The sequence below is a fragment of the Mirounga angustirostris genome, unplaced genomic scaffold (assembly GCF_029215605.1).
Source record: "Mirounga angustirostris isolate CCGP_5_RB_7025 unplaced genomic scaffold, mMirAng1.0.hap1 SCAF_7, whole genome shotgun sequence".
In the NCBI taxonomy this organism is placed as follows: domain Eukaryota; kingdom Metazoa; phylum Chordata; class Mammalia; order Carnivora; family Phocidae; genus Mirounga; species Mirounga angustirostris.
Window position 1 is genome coordinate 112,819,096 of NW_026991715.1, and position 16,762 is coordinate 112,835,857.

Consider the following 16,762-nt stretch of genomic DNA (forward strand, 5'->3'; position numbering starts at 1 on the left):
TTTTTAAGGATGCCATGGGAATAGCGAAAGGCACTATAAACAAGGATAAAAGCTGGGTTCTATCTAGGCTGTGCTTCACATCTAATTACTTACGTCACCTAAGACAAACTTCATTAGAACCCTCATTTTGCCACCATGAAATAAGAAGAGTCAGGCTTTCAGTGTTCATCAACAGCAGTCCAATAGCCTTTTGGGTAGCCCAATTCATGGTGCAGGATTCCCCTGCACATTGCAGAAGATTACCATCTGTGGCTAATGTTATTAAATTTCAGTATTCTCACCCAGTCACTGACTACCAAAACCCCTCACTTTTCCAAAGCCACCTGGGCAGCACATTGCCTCTGATTAAGAACCAATATGGATGACCTTAAAAAAAATCTCCAGTAAAGCATTCCCAGATTCTAACACACAATAATAATCCACAAAGACAAGTAAATACAGAGAAAAATTCCAACTGCACAGAGCCCACTGACTGCGGGAGAGGGAAAAGTCAGCAGAAAACAGGAGACAAGTTAAACTAAATCCCTGCAATGAAATCTCTGAGCAAAGCACTGCCCACTAAGTGGGCTATTTTAGATAAAAATCCTTTGCAGGGAGACTGAATAATTTAAGGAATCAGAGCAAAAAGCTAGCTAGTGAGCTCACATTTCCTTAACTCAGCCTACCCTTTTAGATGTCACTTTCTTTTTAAGATGGAAGGTAAACACTACCAGTTGCCCGCTTCCAGAGACCTCAATTACCACTATCAGAGAGCCAAAGGAGTGAGGCTTTGGGCTACAGAGCTTTAGACCCCATCTTTTGTTCCATCCAATTCACTGGGAACAGTGCCAAACTTTCTTGGGCTGATTTTAGCCAGGATGAACTCTGGAACAATACAAGAAAGGTGAGTCATGTCCTGACGGGCACGAACACATCTGGAGCTTTTAGGAACCATTTATGCTTGCTTCAAAAGCCAGAACTCCAGAAATCTTAAGATTCTGCAGCTAAACAGCACAGCAATGCCTAAGAAGTGTGATTTAGACATAATTAGCCATGTGAACTTAACAAGTTACTTCTCTTGAATGTATTTTTCTTCAGCAAGAGACCTGGACTATCTAAAAACCAGTGTCACTTTTATATCTAAAATTCCAAGTGCAATGATGCTAAAATGTTATCCTTTTTCTTCTTACACGGACTTATTCTGATCCTATGAGATTTAGAAATCACAGCACCGACTCTTTACATGGCAGTTCTTATAAAAACCTTTGGAGAAAAAAATCTGACTTAGCAACAAGTCAAGATGGGGGACAAGTAGCTAAGAAAAAAATTGATTTCACATTATAAGTTTGATCTTAGAAAAAGAACCATGGCTCAGAAGTTATTTCAATCAAAGGGGAAAATGGACATAAATGAAGAAGAAAAGAAAGCCAAAGTAAAAACAGAACCTGAAGGAGACAAGGCCACAGGATCCGTTAGAACTCTTCCATGCAAAAGCACAAGAAATAAGGTCATTTGACAGACCTGACAGCAGCGTGCATCTGTGAAGAAGAGCCAAGGAGGATCCTGACTGTCCTATTCAATCTCTCTACTGCAGCTGAGGAAGTACATTTTGGGGAGAATAATTAGAGTGGGAGGAAACCGAATGGCTGCACAGCAGCCCAACAGAGATGGTGAGCACAAGAAACTCAACAAAATTTCCTGAAACACACTAGCACTGGGTCCTTCCTGCCCCTTGAAGTAAAAGCGTGAAGAGCAATAAGAGAGACAATTCCACTGCTGCCAACAGCAACAGCAGTGACCCCTGACTGAGGATTTAATCTATACTAGGAATGTGCCATCCACTTTACAGGGATAATCTCATTTGATCCCTCCACCAACCCTAAAGAGGTAGGCACTATTGTTAATTTCCAATTACAAATGAAAGATAAACCAAATAAAGAATAGACATAAAGTGATTTGGCCAAGGTTTCACAGCTAAAATCCCTGGGAGGCAAGTTTAAACTGAGGAAAGCTGATTCCAGAAGTGTACTTCCTCCTACCCCCAAGGATGCTCCTTTCTCTTCTATCACTCAGGAAATTTCTAGGGTTTTAGGAACTCAGTGCCAGGAACCTGGTGCAGAGACCAAGCACACGTTTCTTTTCTTTTTCCTTTCCTTTCTTTCTTTCATATTTGTTTGTGTATGTCTATCTGTATGTATGTAATCTCCACACTCAATGTGGAGCTCCAACCCACAACCCTGAGATCAAGAGTCTCAGGCTCTCCCGACTCAGCCAGTCAGGCACCCGCAGAAGTTATTATTATTATTTTTTTTTAAGATTTTATTTATTTTTTTGACAGAAAGAGACACAGCGAGAGAGGGAACACAAGCAGGGGGAGTGGGAGAGGGAGAAGCAGGCTTCCCGCTGAGCAGGGAGCCCGATGTGGGGCTCGATCCCAGGACCCCGGGATCATGACCTGAGCCGAAAGCAGACGCTTAACGACTGAGCCACCCAGGCGCCCCCCCGGAAGTGTATTCTTAATTATTAACCTATTCTGTCTTCTGGAACTAGTGATGCCCTGAACCCCCAACACTCAGCCAGAAGGCAAAAGTCACCATCCCAGTGTTTTTCAGAGATGTTCTATGGAAACTGCCCCCAAGAAACTTAACAGGTATGCCACTACATAAATTTTCTCTACATGGATAAATCTGGACCATGCTGAGTTAGACACCTAACAAACACAAACCTAGCCTAAGGATTTTCGCAAAAACAAAGCACTCTCTTTCCTTTTCTACCTACCCAAATTCTACTAATCCTTCAAGACCATCTCCTCTATAACCCATCCTTGACTACTCTAGTTCTTTTGACCCTACTTTATAGTCTCATATAAAAAATGTGGCAAGTATGTATGATTTATATAATCAGTGCAAAGCATAAAACAAGTAACAAAAAAACATGGTGAACTGAACTTCACAGGGGCATAGCTCTGGTGCTCATTTATTTATCAAGCATCATTTACTTAGAGAGAAACAGACACAGAGGTATACACTTGGAAAGTTAATTATGAAAGACCTAAATATCAGGTTAAGGACCTCTACATTAAATGGGAACTATAGGATACTGAAAGGACTTTGAGCTAAGAAGAGAGCAGATGTGAGTTATGCATCTGAGTAACTAAGCAGTCAGTGTGGAGGGTGGAAAATTAGTTAAAAATTTAACTGTAACAGGAAATGAATAAATCAACATGGTGTAGTCATTCATGGGAAGTTATAAAGCAATTAAAGATAATAGTCTTGAAGAGTATTTAATGGCATGGTAAGTTAAAAAAAAAAAAAAGGCAAGCTACAGAACTTGGATATTCACAGAAAAAAGACTGAAAGAAAAGACCCCAAAATGTTAACAATGGCTTTTCTTTGGATGGCATAAGATTATGGATAACATTTTATTCTCTTTTTTAAATAGTCACAATGAAACTTACTTGAATAGTCAGAAAATAAAAACGAGTATTTATTTTTTAAGTCCTCTGCTCTAAAGGGGACCAGGAAGCCTACTTTGTGGGGCCTCCAAAGCAGCAATGACCACTGGACTTACCTTTGGGACCCACTTCCCTCCTAGGAAGTTACCACAGGTAGGGCACTTAGGTGGTTTGTGCCTGGTGACGTATGTAAAGGAGCAACCTGGGCTGGTGCAGGTCCCATGGCCCCGGCGGGTATACGTAGTGGTCTGTAAGGAAAAGAGCAGGTCAGAATCAACACCACAGTGTAACCCCTCTCGGAGCCTGATGACCATTATAACCACAACAATGCCAGGAAGATGTCAGCTTGTAGAAGAATAGTCAATTCATGGTATCTAAAAAGGTCAGAATTGGAAAGGTCCTAAGATACAATTAATTCACTATTTAGAAATGGAGAAACTGGGTTCAAATGAGGAAAAACAGCTGCCCAAGGTTACACAGATAAGTATCAGAAGAATAAAGGTAGCAATAATTACTACTAATTAAGCCAAATACCACATAGTGCTAAAATGTTCTACCAATATCTCATTTAACACTCTCAGCAATCCTATGAAGTAGGTATTATTAACTACTGAGGTTCAAAGTGGTTAAATGCTTTGCCTCAAATTGTATAGTGAATCAAGGGCACACCTAGACCTAGAACCCTGAAGTCTTTGATTCTTGGTCCAAGATTGCTTCCATGCACTTAGCTGCACCCACAGTCCTAAATACTTCAAAGAATTTGCTTCATCTTCATTCTTGTTAAAAATTAAAAATTAAAAAAAAAAAAAAGATAGTAGGAAGGGAAAAATGAAGGGGGGGAAATCAGAGGGAGAGACGGACCACGAGAGACTATGGACTCTGAGAAACAAACTGCAGGTTCTAGAGGGGAGGGGCGTGGGGGGATGGGTTAGCCTGGTGATGGGTATTAAAGAGGGCACATATTGAATGGAACACTGGGTGTTATACGCAACCAATGAATCATGAATACTACATCAAAAACATAGTAAAAAAAAAAAATCAGAGAACCAAGGACTAAGGGTTCAGAGATATAAAAATAGACAATGGCCACTTAAAAAAAAAAAGGAGGGAATTCCAATAGAAATCAAGTTCTTTTACACTCAACAGAATTTATTTGCATATGAATATATTCAGCTACTGGCTCTCACCATCTCCAATGACTTCCCTTTGAACAGAATGATTACAAGGGGTTATTACATTTCAACTGCAAATAGAAATTAGCCATGCCCCATTTCTTGATTAATGCTGAAAAGAAAACATTTCCCTGTCAGATTTGTTCTGTCACTTATGGGTGTTTACTCAGATATTAATCCCACCTTCCTGAGACTGGCCGAAAAGCAAAAAGCTCAAGCTGCCACTAGGTTACCACTACCAGAACGCCTAGGGAAAAGGTGATTGTAATAGTGGTAGCAAGTCAGGGATGAGGGTGAGTGGTGTGGCACCCGGGAAAGAGACCGACCCGGCTTTGAGTTCCATACTCTACCACTAACACAGTGGATGACCTGGAGGTAAAGTCATTTTAGCTCTTAGGCCCTGGGTTTCCTCCTCTGTAAAATCACCTGCCCCTCCTATATCCTAAAGAGCAAATGAGGTAAGAAATAAGGAAATACGTTGCTTAGTAACTTGTAAAAGATTCTACAGGTTTGTGAGAAACTATTATTACTGGGCTATAAAACATCTCTTATCTTTGCTCAGACTGTGGCTCCACATGGAATATTCATTCTGAACACCACCAGAAAGCAGAATAAAAATTTAAGTCAGGTCAGTTCTATAAATAAATTACCATGAACTTGGAAAGACTCCTAAATAGCAGCTTATAGAAATAATTTTAGGAAAAAAATGCTAGTGTTCAAGGCTGATGTTTCATTCTTCAGTATTATTTATAAAGGCTTTCTGGAAGAGTCTGGCTGACACTTATTAAGTCATAAAAGAGTAATTTCCAGGAGAGCAAAGGCTCAGGAGAAACCTGTAATTTCTCCATGAATTGGGATGCAATGGCTGTTCCTTCTGAAGATATGATAAATTTCTCATCTAAAAATAGACTGTTTATCCATAGGTTTTAGAAGATAGACTGTGGTAAGTTAAAGACATACACTATTAATCCTCAAGAAACCACCAAATAGCTAAAACACAGTTAATAGCTAATAAGCCAATAAGAGAGATAAAATGAATTCATAAGAAATATTCAATTCAACAGAAAGCAAAATAACACAGGACAAAAAGAAAACAAAGAGTAAAATGACAGATCTAAACCTAACTACACATTTATACGTTAAATGTATACGGCCTAAATACCGCAATTAAAAATAAGAGATTGTCACATAGGTCTTGCTCTTAGATCCAAACTATATACCACCTACAAAAAAAGTACCTTAAATATAAAGATAAATAGGTTAAAAGTAAAATGCTGGGAAAAAATATAACTTCCTAATAATAATAATCAAAAGAAAGCTCATTATCAAAGTAAATTTCATAGCAGACAATACTGCCAGAGATAAAGAAGGTCATTTCATAACGATAAAGGGGCCAATTCATCAAGAAGACATAACAATCCTGGGATGCCTGGGTGGCTCAAATGGTTAAGCGTCTGCCTTCAGCTCAGGTCATGATCTCAGGGTCCTGCGTGCTGGGCTCCCTGCCCAACGGGAATCTGCTTCTCCCTCTTCCTCTGTCCCTGCCCCTGCTCTCAAATAAATAAAATCTTTAAAAAAAAAAAAGAAGAAGAAGATATAATCATCTTAAATGTTTAAATACTTAATAACAGAGTCAAAACACATGACACAAAAACTAATAACAGAGAATACAAATACTATTTATAATGACAGGTAATGCCTTCTCTCAATAACTGACAGAACAAGCAGACAGAAAATCAGTCAGGATATAAAAGAGCTGACCACTATCAATCAACCTGACCTAACCTGACACACATAGAACACTCTAACTCAACAGAAGACACATTCTTTTCAGGTGCACACAGAACATTTACCAAGACAAATCATATTTTGGGCCATAAAATAAGTTTTAATAAATTTAAGAGGATTCAAGTCTTATAAACTACAAAGTTCTGACTATAACGGAATTAAATCAGAAATCAATAAAAGGAAGATATCTGGAAAATCCCAAATATTTGGAAAGCAAATAATGTACTTTTAAGTAACTTACGGGTCAAAGAATAAATCAGAAAGTATTCTGAACAAAATAAAAATAAAAACATACCATATCAAAATTTGTGGGATGCCACCAAAGTAGTCCTTTTTTTTTTAAAGATTTTATTTTATTTATTTGAGAGAGTGAGAGAGAGAGTACAAGAGGGGGTAGGGTCAGAGGGAGAAGCAGACTCCGCGCCGTGTGCAGAGAGCCCGATGCGGGACTCGATCCCGGTACTCCGGGATTATGACCTGAGCTGAAGGCAGTCGTTTAACCAACTGAGCCACCCAGGCACCCCCCAAAGTAGTCCTTAGAGGGAAATTTATAGCACTAAGCAGCTGTATTAGGAAAGAAAGGTCTCAGATCAATGACTCAGCTTCTATCTTAATCTTAAGAAACTAGAAAAGAATAAATTAAGCCCAAAGTAAGCAGAAGAAAGATAAAGATCTGGGCTAGTATCAGTGAAATACAACACAGAAAAACAATAGAGAAAATCAATGAAACCAAAACCTGGTTCTTCAAAGGTCAATACAATTGATAACCTCTAGCCAGGCTTGTCAGGAAAAACAGAAAGGACACCCAAATTACCACTATCAGTGATGAGACAGGTAAAATCACTAAAGTCTACAGATATTAAAGAATAGGCATGCCTCAGAATTTTAAACACAGAATTACCATATGATCCAGCAATTCCACTCAGGTATATCCCCCCAAAAAACTGAAATCAGGGGCTCAAACAGACATGTATCTACTAAAGTTCATAGCAGCAATATTCACAACAGCCCAAAGGTGAAAACAAACTAAATGTCCACCAATGTCTATGAATGGATAAACAAAATGTAGGCTATACACACAATGGATTATTATTCAGCCATAAAAAGGAATGAAATTCTGATACATGGTACAAGATAGCTGAACCCTGAAACCTGCTAAGTGAAAAAAATGAGATCATAAGGACAATATTTGCATGATTCCATTTTATGAGGTACCTAAAATATGCAAATTCAGAGATGGAAAATAAAACAGAGGTTACCAGGGGCTGGGGGAGGGAAGAATGGAGTTATTGTTTAATGGGCACAAGGTTTCTGTCTGGGATGATGAAAACTTCTGGAAATAGGTACTGGCAATGACTCCACAACACTGAATATACTTAACGACCCTGAATTGTACACTTAATAATGGTTAAAATGGTAAATTTTATGTTATGCATATTTTACCAGTTTTTTAAAAAAAGAGTAAGGGAATGTTCTGAACAATTTTACGTCAATAAATTTGACAACTTAGATGAGATGGACAAATTCCCTGAAAGACAAACTACTACCAAAGCTCACTCAAAAATAACCTAAATCTAAATAATCTAAAATTATTTTAAAATAATCTAAATAGTCCTATACATATTTTAAAAATTGTGGACTTGCAATTAAAAATCATCCCACAAAGAAATCTCCAGGCCCAGATTGACCTCACTGGCAATTACCAAACATTTAAGGAAGAAATTAATACCAATACCACACAAACTCTTCCTGGAAGATGAAGAAGAAAAAGTATTTCCTAACTCTATTAGGTAAACATTACCCTGATACTAAAACCAAACACTATACAAGAAAATGAGAGACCTCATGAATATAGACACAAAATTCCTGAGCAAAGTTTCAGCAAATCAAATCCAACAATATACTAGAAAGATAATACATGATTGCCAAGTGGGGTTTATTCCAACAATGCAGGATTGGTTTAACATTTGAAAACAATGAAATTAACCACATTAACAAACTGGAAAATTCCTACAACCATCTCAACAGACCTAGGAAAAACACTTGACAAAATCCAACATCCATTCCTGATAAAAGCTCCCAGCAAATTAGGAATATAAGAGAACTTCCTAAACTTGAAGAGGGCACCTACAAAAAACCTATAGCTAATATTACACCTAATGGTGAAAGACTGAGGGCTTTCCTCCTAAGATGAGGAACAAAACAAAGATATCTGCTCTCACCATTTCTAGTCAATATTATACTGGAGGTCCCAGACAGTGTATTAAGAAATAAGGAATCCAAATCAGAAAGGAAGAAATAAAACTACCTTTATTCACAGACAACACAGTCATCTATGTAGAAAATGCAAGAGAAACTACAAAAAGGCTACCAGAATACATGAGTTTAACAAAGTTGCAGAATATAAGTTTAATATGCAAAAAAATCAACTATGTTATATTACTAGTGAACAATCAGGTATTGAAAAAAGTTTTGAACTACCATTTACATTAGCATAAAAAAAAAAAACCCATGAACTATTTAAGGATAAATCTCAGCCCAGATACTGCAGTATGTGATGGAAAAACCATTAACTGATAATCAAAAGACCAGGGTCCTGGTTCTGGCTTGTTTCGCAGCCCAGTGGCTCTGAATCATACAGAGAACAAGTCCTTTCTCTTCTCTAGGCTTTTTTTGTAATATGTACAAATAATAAAATTGAATCAAATCAATGGCCCTCAATTTTTCTAAATCATGTATGCTTCTGAAAATTTGATTAGAGGCACTGAACCTATCCCAGGTAAATGCTCTTAAAGAGAAAAGTTTTATGTACCTTGAGGAGTTTAAGGATCCTGCAGAGCTCCATTCAAAGACCCTCCCCCTACACCCCTATCCCCAGTAAAGAATACCTGGAGAGCAGATAATTTGAGACCTTGGACAGTCCTACTGTCTTAACGTTATTAAGACTTAGAAAACTACCTGGAAGAGAATTCTTACGGAGCCCTGATCTCCATTAACTCCCCACACACTGACCAGTTTGATGGAGGTGGGGTTCTCCACAACTGAGTAGGCAGGAAGAGGCAACATGATGAACTGCGTGGCTGGCACAGAGGAGCTACTCTCATTGGAATCCTGTGGGCACATGGAGAGAAGGACAGTTTTACTGAGATGGAATGAATAGCCAGGGCCACCCACAACACTAAAGACAATCAACTCCAATAACCACAGCAGTGTGCTTATCCAAAAAAATGGATCTACAATTATCTCAAAACTTTAAAACAAAAAAAGATACAGAAAACTTTTACCACAGAGAACGTGCTATCCTCATTTTACAGATGAGAAAACGGAGGTCCCAGGAGACTTAGGACTCTGAAGATCAGATAAGCGGTGAGTGAAAGAACCCAACCATTCTGACCCTGTCAAGTGTTTTTAACATCCTATTGATCTGCCTAAACCAGGCAGGTGGCATGCTTCATTATCATAAACAGCCCTGAGGCAACAAACAAAAAAATGGATTTAGGCCCACCATAGAGTCCTTTGCAAGGGGCTACCTGCTCTCATACAACCAGACCATCCTACATTCCTCTTGGCCTGAGCAGAACTCCTACTCTGAGGATGCCACACTACCCAGAGTAATAGAGGGCATGGTGGTGGCTCCCCCGCTTCCAGGGGGACCAGGCTGTGGGATCACTGAGCTGCTCTTCCCGTCAACTGGGCATGGCTGGACTTACACCACTGGAGAGACTTCTCTCTTACTTCTAAGTCCTATCAAGCTGGCCTTGAAGACAGCTTCCTTTTTCCTACCCACTCTGCGCCCAGGAAGACCACTTGAAAATTCTCCTAAACAGTTCAAGGTGCCATTGTGTTTGCTGAAACAATCTTCAGGGAACATAAAATCCTAACAGCTTGAGCGATTCCGGCTTTGATTCATGGACAGCCCGTATCATTTAAATGCTATTAATGTATCTCATGTACTCTCTCATGTGAAGAAAGTCCTGGCTATGCTGGGCAAGAGGAGTTGATAAGAGTGCCTAAGAAACTGAGGAGAACTTTAAAGTAAGCAAGCCCAAGGGAAAAAGGTTCAAGAGAACTGCAGTCCTACTAGAAGTCCACACCAGTACTCTTAATTCCACTGCATGGTGCTAGCTGCCTTTGTAGTAACTCCAGATAAAGCAACAGAGACGTAAGTACCAAAGTCACTCACCCTCATGACAGTTACCACTGACATGCTCTCCCCAACCTGGGGGTGGGGCACGGCCAGGCTTCCAGCAGGGAGGTCTGGTGAGCCGTTCACTAAGGTCTCTTCAATTACCAGGCTTGTCTGGTATGGTTGGTGGCTCTCCCCTACCTCCAGGGAAGCCTCCTCCAGGAGCACATCCTGGCTGAGGATCTCTGAGGTGGCGATCTCTTGTACGGCACCCGGCTGGGCAAGGGCTCCCACCTCCTCAGCTAGGGCCTCCACAGCCAGGCACTGCTCTGCCACGCCTGCATGGCTGGGCACTGCCTCCGGGGCAGTGCTGGACACAAGCGATGGTCCTTTAGGAGACATCTGGTTCTGGGCCACACAAAGCTCTAGCTGAGGGCAGTTGCGGTCCTCCTGCAGGCTGCTCTTGGGGATGATGATGTAATCTGAGCGGGGGAGGATCTTGCGGAAACCTGGGATGTCCGGAACCACAGCAGTCAGTGCAGAGAGCTTGGAGTTCTGAGGACCGGGAAGCCGGGGAAGGGGAGACAAGCAGAGATAAATGGTGTGAGACCACATGCACATTTGTTATTTTTTTCGTTTTTTGGATTGTTTTCTGCAAAAGGGACCATAAAGACTCCTCTCTTGACCTAAGACTTCGAGAGGGTCAGCCTCTGTCAAGGGCAATGTCGTCCTCCTCTGAATCACACTTTAGCCCATGTAGCTTACTTGCTCAATCACACAGGAAATAGGTAACAGGGATCAGACTCTGGAAAGGGCACTTATCTTGGCATTTGAAACTGTGAGCTGAAATCCCAGATCTGCAGTCCTGAGCAAATACTTCCCAATTTTTAGGTCTTGCTGCCCTATCCGAATTTAGCTATTTGTGAGTTCCTTTCCAGCTCTGATACATTGGATTGCAAAGTAGCAAAAGATTTAAAAACTAGAATGTATAATGTTCAGTAAAACCCCAAAAAGCACAAAATACAAGTCAACAAGCCAAAATGGAACTCAAGGCAGCAAGCAAGGACTCTGGTAACACTGGTTTCTCCTAGACTTACAAAACAGAGGATGAACCGATCACTTCATGAGAGAAAGTATGCATGGATGGGAATATCTGACAAGAACCTGACTATACTGGGGGCAGCGGTGGGGGGATATAAATATTAACACTGACTGGGAACTTAACGTTCAGAAAATACTTTCCTGACCTTAACATTAACAACAATATTAGGTTGGGTATTATTATTGTTCCTACTGAAGCTCAGGGAGGTAAACTTCCCCCAAACATAAAACTAGTAAGTAGTAAAGACTCCAAGCCAGGTCTTCCAAGGAGCAACGAAACCAGGTACTAGAAGCAAAACCGTTCATGGCCAAGAAAAAGGTACTTTTGTTTTACTTTTTCAAATTAAACTGCAAGTTACCTAATAAGAAAAACAGAAAAGTTCAAAGTCAACAGTTAAGTGAGAACTGAAATTAAATGGAAATAATTTCAGATGCATCTTTTAAAAGGAACACTAAGTCCATTACAAAAGGATCCTTAAGTACATCAAAAGCAAGAAGTCAATGAGACTACTTAAGGTACACAGGAAGCACTCAGAGATGAAAGTTGAAAGAAGCACTCAGACGAAACATAAAAGCAGGTCAAATCTTTTCTGGAGCCTTTACTGGAGAGATAATGGAGAAATGACATTCTCAAGTCACCCTTTGAAGCAGACAGGTTAGAACAAGATTAAATGTAGTAAATGCATAGAATGATCTGGACTTAATCAACAAATCCAGGCATCTAGACACCAGGGAGAGCTAGATGACACTGGAACCACGGGCCTTGCCACTTAGCAAGAGACTGGAAGGGCTGCCGAGAAGCCAGAATGCCACAAGGTCTCTGACAGGCTCCCAAAGTATGAAGGCAGGAGGGTCTTGCTTTCATACCAGGCAATCTCGGAGAGGTCTAACACAGCACCCAAAGCCTTACTCAGTCTTGGCACATTCAGATGCTCATTAAATACCACCTTTTCTTATTATATGGTCACTAGACACTTAACCTACTAAAGAGTGATATTTACTGACCAAGGCAGTATGTGCCAATGACTCAGCTGGATGCTTTATATTATCTAATTTAAACACTATGAGTAGATACTATTATTCCCCGCTTTATGAACGAGGAAACCAAGACTCAAAGGTTAAGTGATTCTTCCAAGGTCACAGCTAGTTAATATCAGAGCTAATCCATTCATGTTCTTGATAGTAATAGTAGAGATGATGGTAGATATAAAGTCCCACATGGATAAGAAAAAAATCATTGAGGATGATTTATTTAAAAAATGTTTTGGGACGCCTGGGTGGCTCAGTCAGTTAAGCGTCTGCCTTCGGCTCAGGTCATGATCCCAGGGTCCTGGGATCGAGTCCTGTATCGGGCTCCTTGCTCAGCAGGGAGCCTGCTTCTCCCTCTGCCTGCCGCTCCCCCTGCTTGTGCGTGGCTATCTCTCTCTGACAAATAAATAACCTTTGAAAAAAATTAAAAAATAAAAAAAATTTAAAAAGGAGGGGGTACAGACTGGTATCTCCAAGACTTTAGATAACACAAAACTCTTCCGGAAAGAGGAATGCCAAGCCAATAAGGGCAAAATAATCTAAATGGCAGTGGCAGATGGCCTCCACTAAGGAAAACACAACCTCTTCTGCTGTAACATAGCTGTTGTATGCCTAAAGAACCTTTGCTCTACATTATCAAAGAAGAAATCAGAGACAATGTTTCAATTGAAAAAAGGAGTTAAGGTTAACCTTGCAATAACAAGGTTATTTTTCCTGCAGGAATTTCAGTTTAACAAAAAACTAGGAGTATTAACAGGTGTCAGTGTTCTGTTATTGTGAACTAGAAATACAAAATGGCTGACAGACACAAACTAGAACACGTCCTTATGCATTCTTTAATTCAAGCCTGTCTCCTCCATCATGTTCTGCTTCTGGCATAGTGCACAACCACCAGTGTTAACAGAAGAATGTGACACATACAAGGCAGCTGTATCTACTTCCAAACTCACCAGCCCAATTGCTGATTATGTTATAACTGACAGCAATCAGTATAACACGTATTCATTACCTTCCATTAGTAAGGTGAAAACTGATGGGGTGCAGGAGAAATGCCTTACAAACTACTACATTAAGAATGATAAAACTGGGGCGCCTGGGTGGCTCAGTCAGTTAAGCGACTGCCTTCGGCTCAGGTCATGATCCTGGAGTCCCTGGATCGAGTCCCGCATCGGGCTCCCTGCTCGGCAGGGGGTCTGCTTCTCCCTCTGACCCTCCCCCCTCTCATGTACTCCCTCTCTCTCATTCTCTCTCTCTCAAATAAAAATAAATAAAATCTTAAAAAAAAAAAAAAAAACCCAGCAGGCTGGATTCTATAAAAAAAAAGAATGATAAAACTGACTCAACTCAAAGTTTTCCTAAGAAAAGAAAAGGAAACAGGAGAACAGGGTGTGGGGTCTTCCCAAGGCCTTCACCACTGACGCAATGGAGAAATTAGTTGGGGAAAAAAATTACTTACAGGATCCAAACCTTCTTTCTCTAATTTGGCTTTCTCCAGGTAGTAACTCCTCTCGGCCACGCTGAGGAGCCTCCAACTTTCACTAATCTTCTTATTGATCTCAGACTGAGGGAGGTGGGGGAGTTCCTGCTGCACTTTCAAGTAGATGTCGTAATAGTATAGAAGGTAAGCCGACCTACAGGAAGCAATGACTTCTTAAGGTTTTCCCTCATTCAACCAGTAAATAGTACAGTGTCAGGGTTTGAGAGTAAAGAGGCAAAAACCGAGCTTTTGATTTCAAAGCATTTATCTAAATAGGAACTGAAGCAAACAAACATTTAAATAACAGCCCCAGGGCACCTGGGTGGCTCAATCGGTTAAGCATCTGCATGATCTTCGGTCCCAGACCGTCCCAGGATGATCGAATCCCTCATCGGGCTGAACTCCCTGTTCAGCAGGGAGTCTGCTTCTCCCTCTACCCTCCCCCGTTTGTGATCGCTCTCTCGCACACTCTAATAAAATCTTTAAAACATAAATACATATATACATAAATAACAGCCCCAGATGATGTACAGGTTTCTCCCTCCAGAAACCTGGAAGCAAAAGCTTGTCTGACTTACTTTTCCATGGACCACTTTTTCTATAAGAAGGATTGGCTCTATAGGCAAATATGAGCAAAGATCTATAGGTGCACTGTCATCCCACTCTCAGGGAAAGGTTACTTAGGGGGCTAATCACAGTCTGGTTATCACCCACATGCTTTACTCCTCCACACAGCCTCTGGTCATCTCATTGGCCAACAGCACCTCCCCAGAGCTGAGAAAGGGAAGTAAATTAACTACCAAAGTAACCCAAAAGTGGTAACCTCAACAAGAAGTTTTGGAGTGTTCAGTTAAGAGGGAGATTAGAGCTATAACATGGATAATCTTTATAGATATCATTGGTACTATTATAATTCTATCTTTTTATTAATTCCCTATTTTAAGTGCTTAAATATCGATAACGTTAATAATAAATAACATACTTCATTTGTACATAGCTTCCACCATTTGTATGGTACAATCTCATATGACAGCCTGAAAACATGATCAAGATCCAGCCAGGAATGGCAACTGCTAGTATCAACCTACCACTTCCTATTCCCCATCTCCCTCTCCCCACAACACCACTGCCCATCCAGAGACTTCAACAATAGACACGACACTCTCAATGAATCTGGACGCAGCCTAAAATCTTCCTCAACACAGTTTCCCAAGCAGTTTGTGTTTCTAAATGCCAGCTACCGAAAGGTGTTAGCTAACCTGGGTTTCTTGGCCTTCTCTCCATGTATTTTATACTTTTTCTTCTTCTTGGGTGGCCCAGGGGAGGTATAACAGTAGGCTTCCTCAATTTCCTCCATCACGACAGTTACCTCAGTACCATCATATGATGCATCCATGGCTAGAGGAAAGTCAAACACAAACAGGTTTCAAGAATCTATCCTAAAGAGGACGGCAGCCACTTGATCCAATGATCCCCTATCTCTGCCAGGGCCTCAAGGTTCAGTCATTTCCCAAACTCAGCAGATCCTAAGCAGCACTGGGGGTACTTAATAAATATACAGATCCCAGGGTTCCACCTCAGCTCTTCTGAATCAGAATCTCCAGAGGGTATGGAAATCTGTATGCTTAACAAGTGCCCAGGTGATTCCTCTGACCCAGCAAACTTAGGATCACTAGCTTTGACAACTCATTTGCTTATATACACTCCTGGGATATAATAATTCTTCAACTCAAAAGATCAGCCCCACATTATAACAATTCCATATGGTAAAAAGTGAAAAGAATATTTGGCCAGTAGTCATAAGTTCTGGACCTTCTCTCATGTTTCAGTACCTTAAGCGAACTGCTTCATTGATTCATTCAGTTATTCATTCAGACAACAGTAAATGCCTGTATGTAAGAGATTTTTTTACACCCTGCTAGCTTCTGTGACTTTGAGCAGGTCCTTTAGCTATTTCAGGTTCAAATTTTTTCACATATGAAAAGATAAATGTCTCACCCACCTTACTACAGATTTATAGTGATAAGGCTCAAAGAATACCACAGATACAACTCTATTTGAGAATAGTCAAGTGCTATGCAAAGGAAAGGCTTTATTAGTAAAGATTAAAGATCTACAGCTGAAATGCTTAATGATCAGCCTAACCACAACCACCACAACCAAACAGGGACTTGAAAGATTTTTTTCATTCAAAAATCAACTTTTTTTATACTACACTGCTCCCCATTTCCCCAGCACTGTTCAATGAACTTTCTGCAATGATGGAAACGTTCTATATGTGCACTCTCCAATATGGCTATTAAGCGCCTGAAATATGGCTAGTGTGATTGAGGAACCGAATTTTGTTTTGTTTAATTGTAATTAATTTAAATTAGCCACATATGGCTAGTGGCTATGGTATTGGACAGCTTAGGTCTGAACAGTAATCTGACAGACCAACATTAACTCCCTGGCCTAAAAAAACAGAAAATCTATTAACAGCTTTTCCTAGGAAAAGGAAGGCATAAAAAAACCTGAATGACTAGTTCAAGAGGAGCGGCCACTATTTGTGACCACGTTCTTAGTTGGAGTTTTACCCAAAAGACTCAATCCTTGGAGGACGAAAGGTTTCCAGAAACCACTTCAATTTTATGAGA

At 40.3% G+C, this 16,762-nt stretch overlaps 1 protein-coding gene across 7 annotated transcripts in view; it reads right to left on the bottom strand.

Annotated features, from left to right (window-relative positions):
• Positions 1-16,762, bottom strand: part of HMGXB3 (HMG-box containing 3) — a 45,229-nt gene that overhangs the window by 26,682 nt on the left and 1,785 nt on the right. For 4 of the 7 annotated variants that reach the window (XM_064596678.1, XM_064596676.1, XM_064596674.1 and 1 more), the window contains exons 2-6: positions 15,386-15,524; positions 14,106-14,280; positions 10,577-11,074; positions 9,352-9,504; positions 3,550-3,681 (exon numbers count right to left, since the gene is read on the bottom strand). In XM_064596678.1, coding sequence (XP_064452748.1) covers positions 3,550-3,681; positions 9,352-9,504; positions 10,577-11,074; positions 14,106-14,280; positions 15,386-15,522 — 1,095 coding nt within the window. In that variant the 5' untranslated portion in view covers positions 15,523-15,524. The remainder of the gene's footprint in view (positions 1-3,549; positions 3,682-9,351; positions 9,505-10,576; positions 11,075-14,105; positions 14,281-15,385; positions 15,525-16,762) is intronic. The other 3 variants (XM_045902903.3, XM_064596675.1, XM_064596677.1) reach the window with 2 other exon arrangements.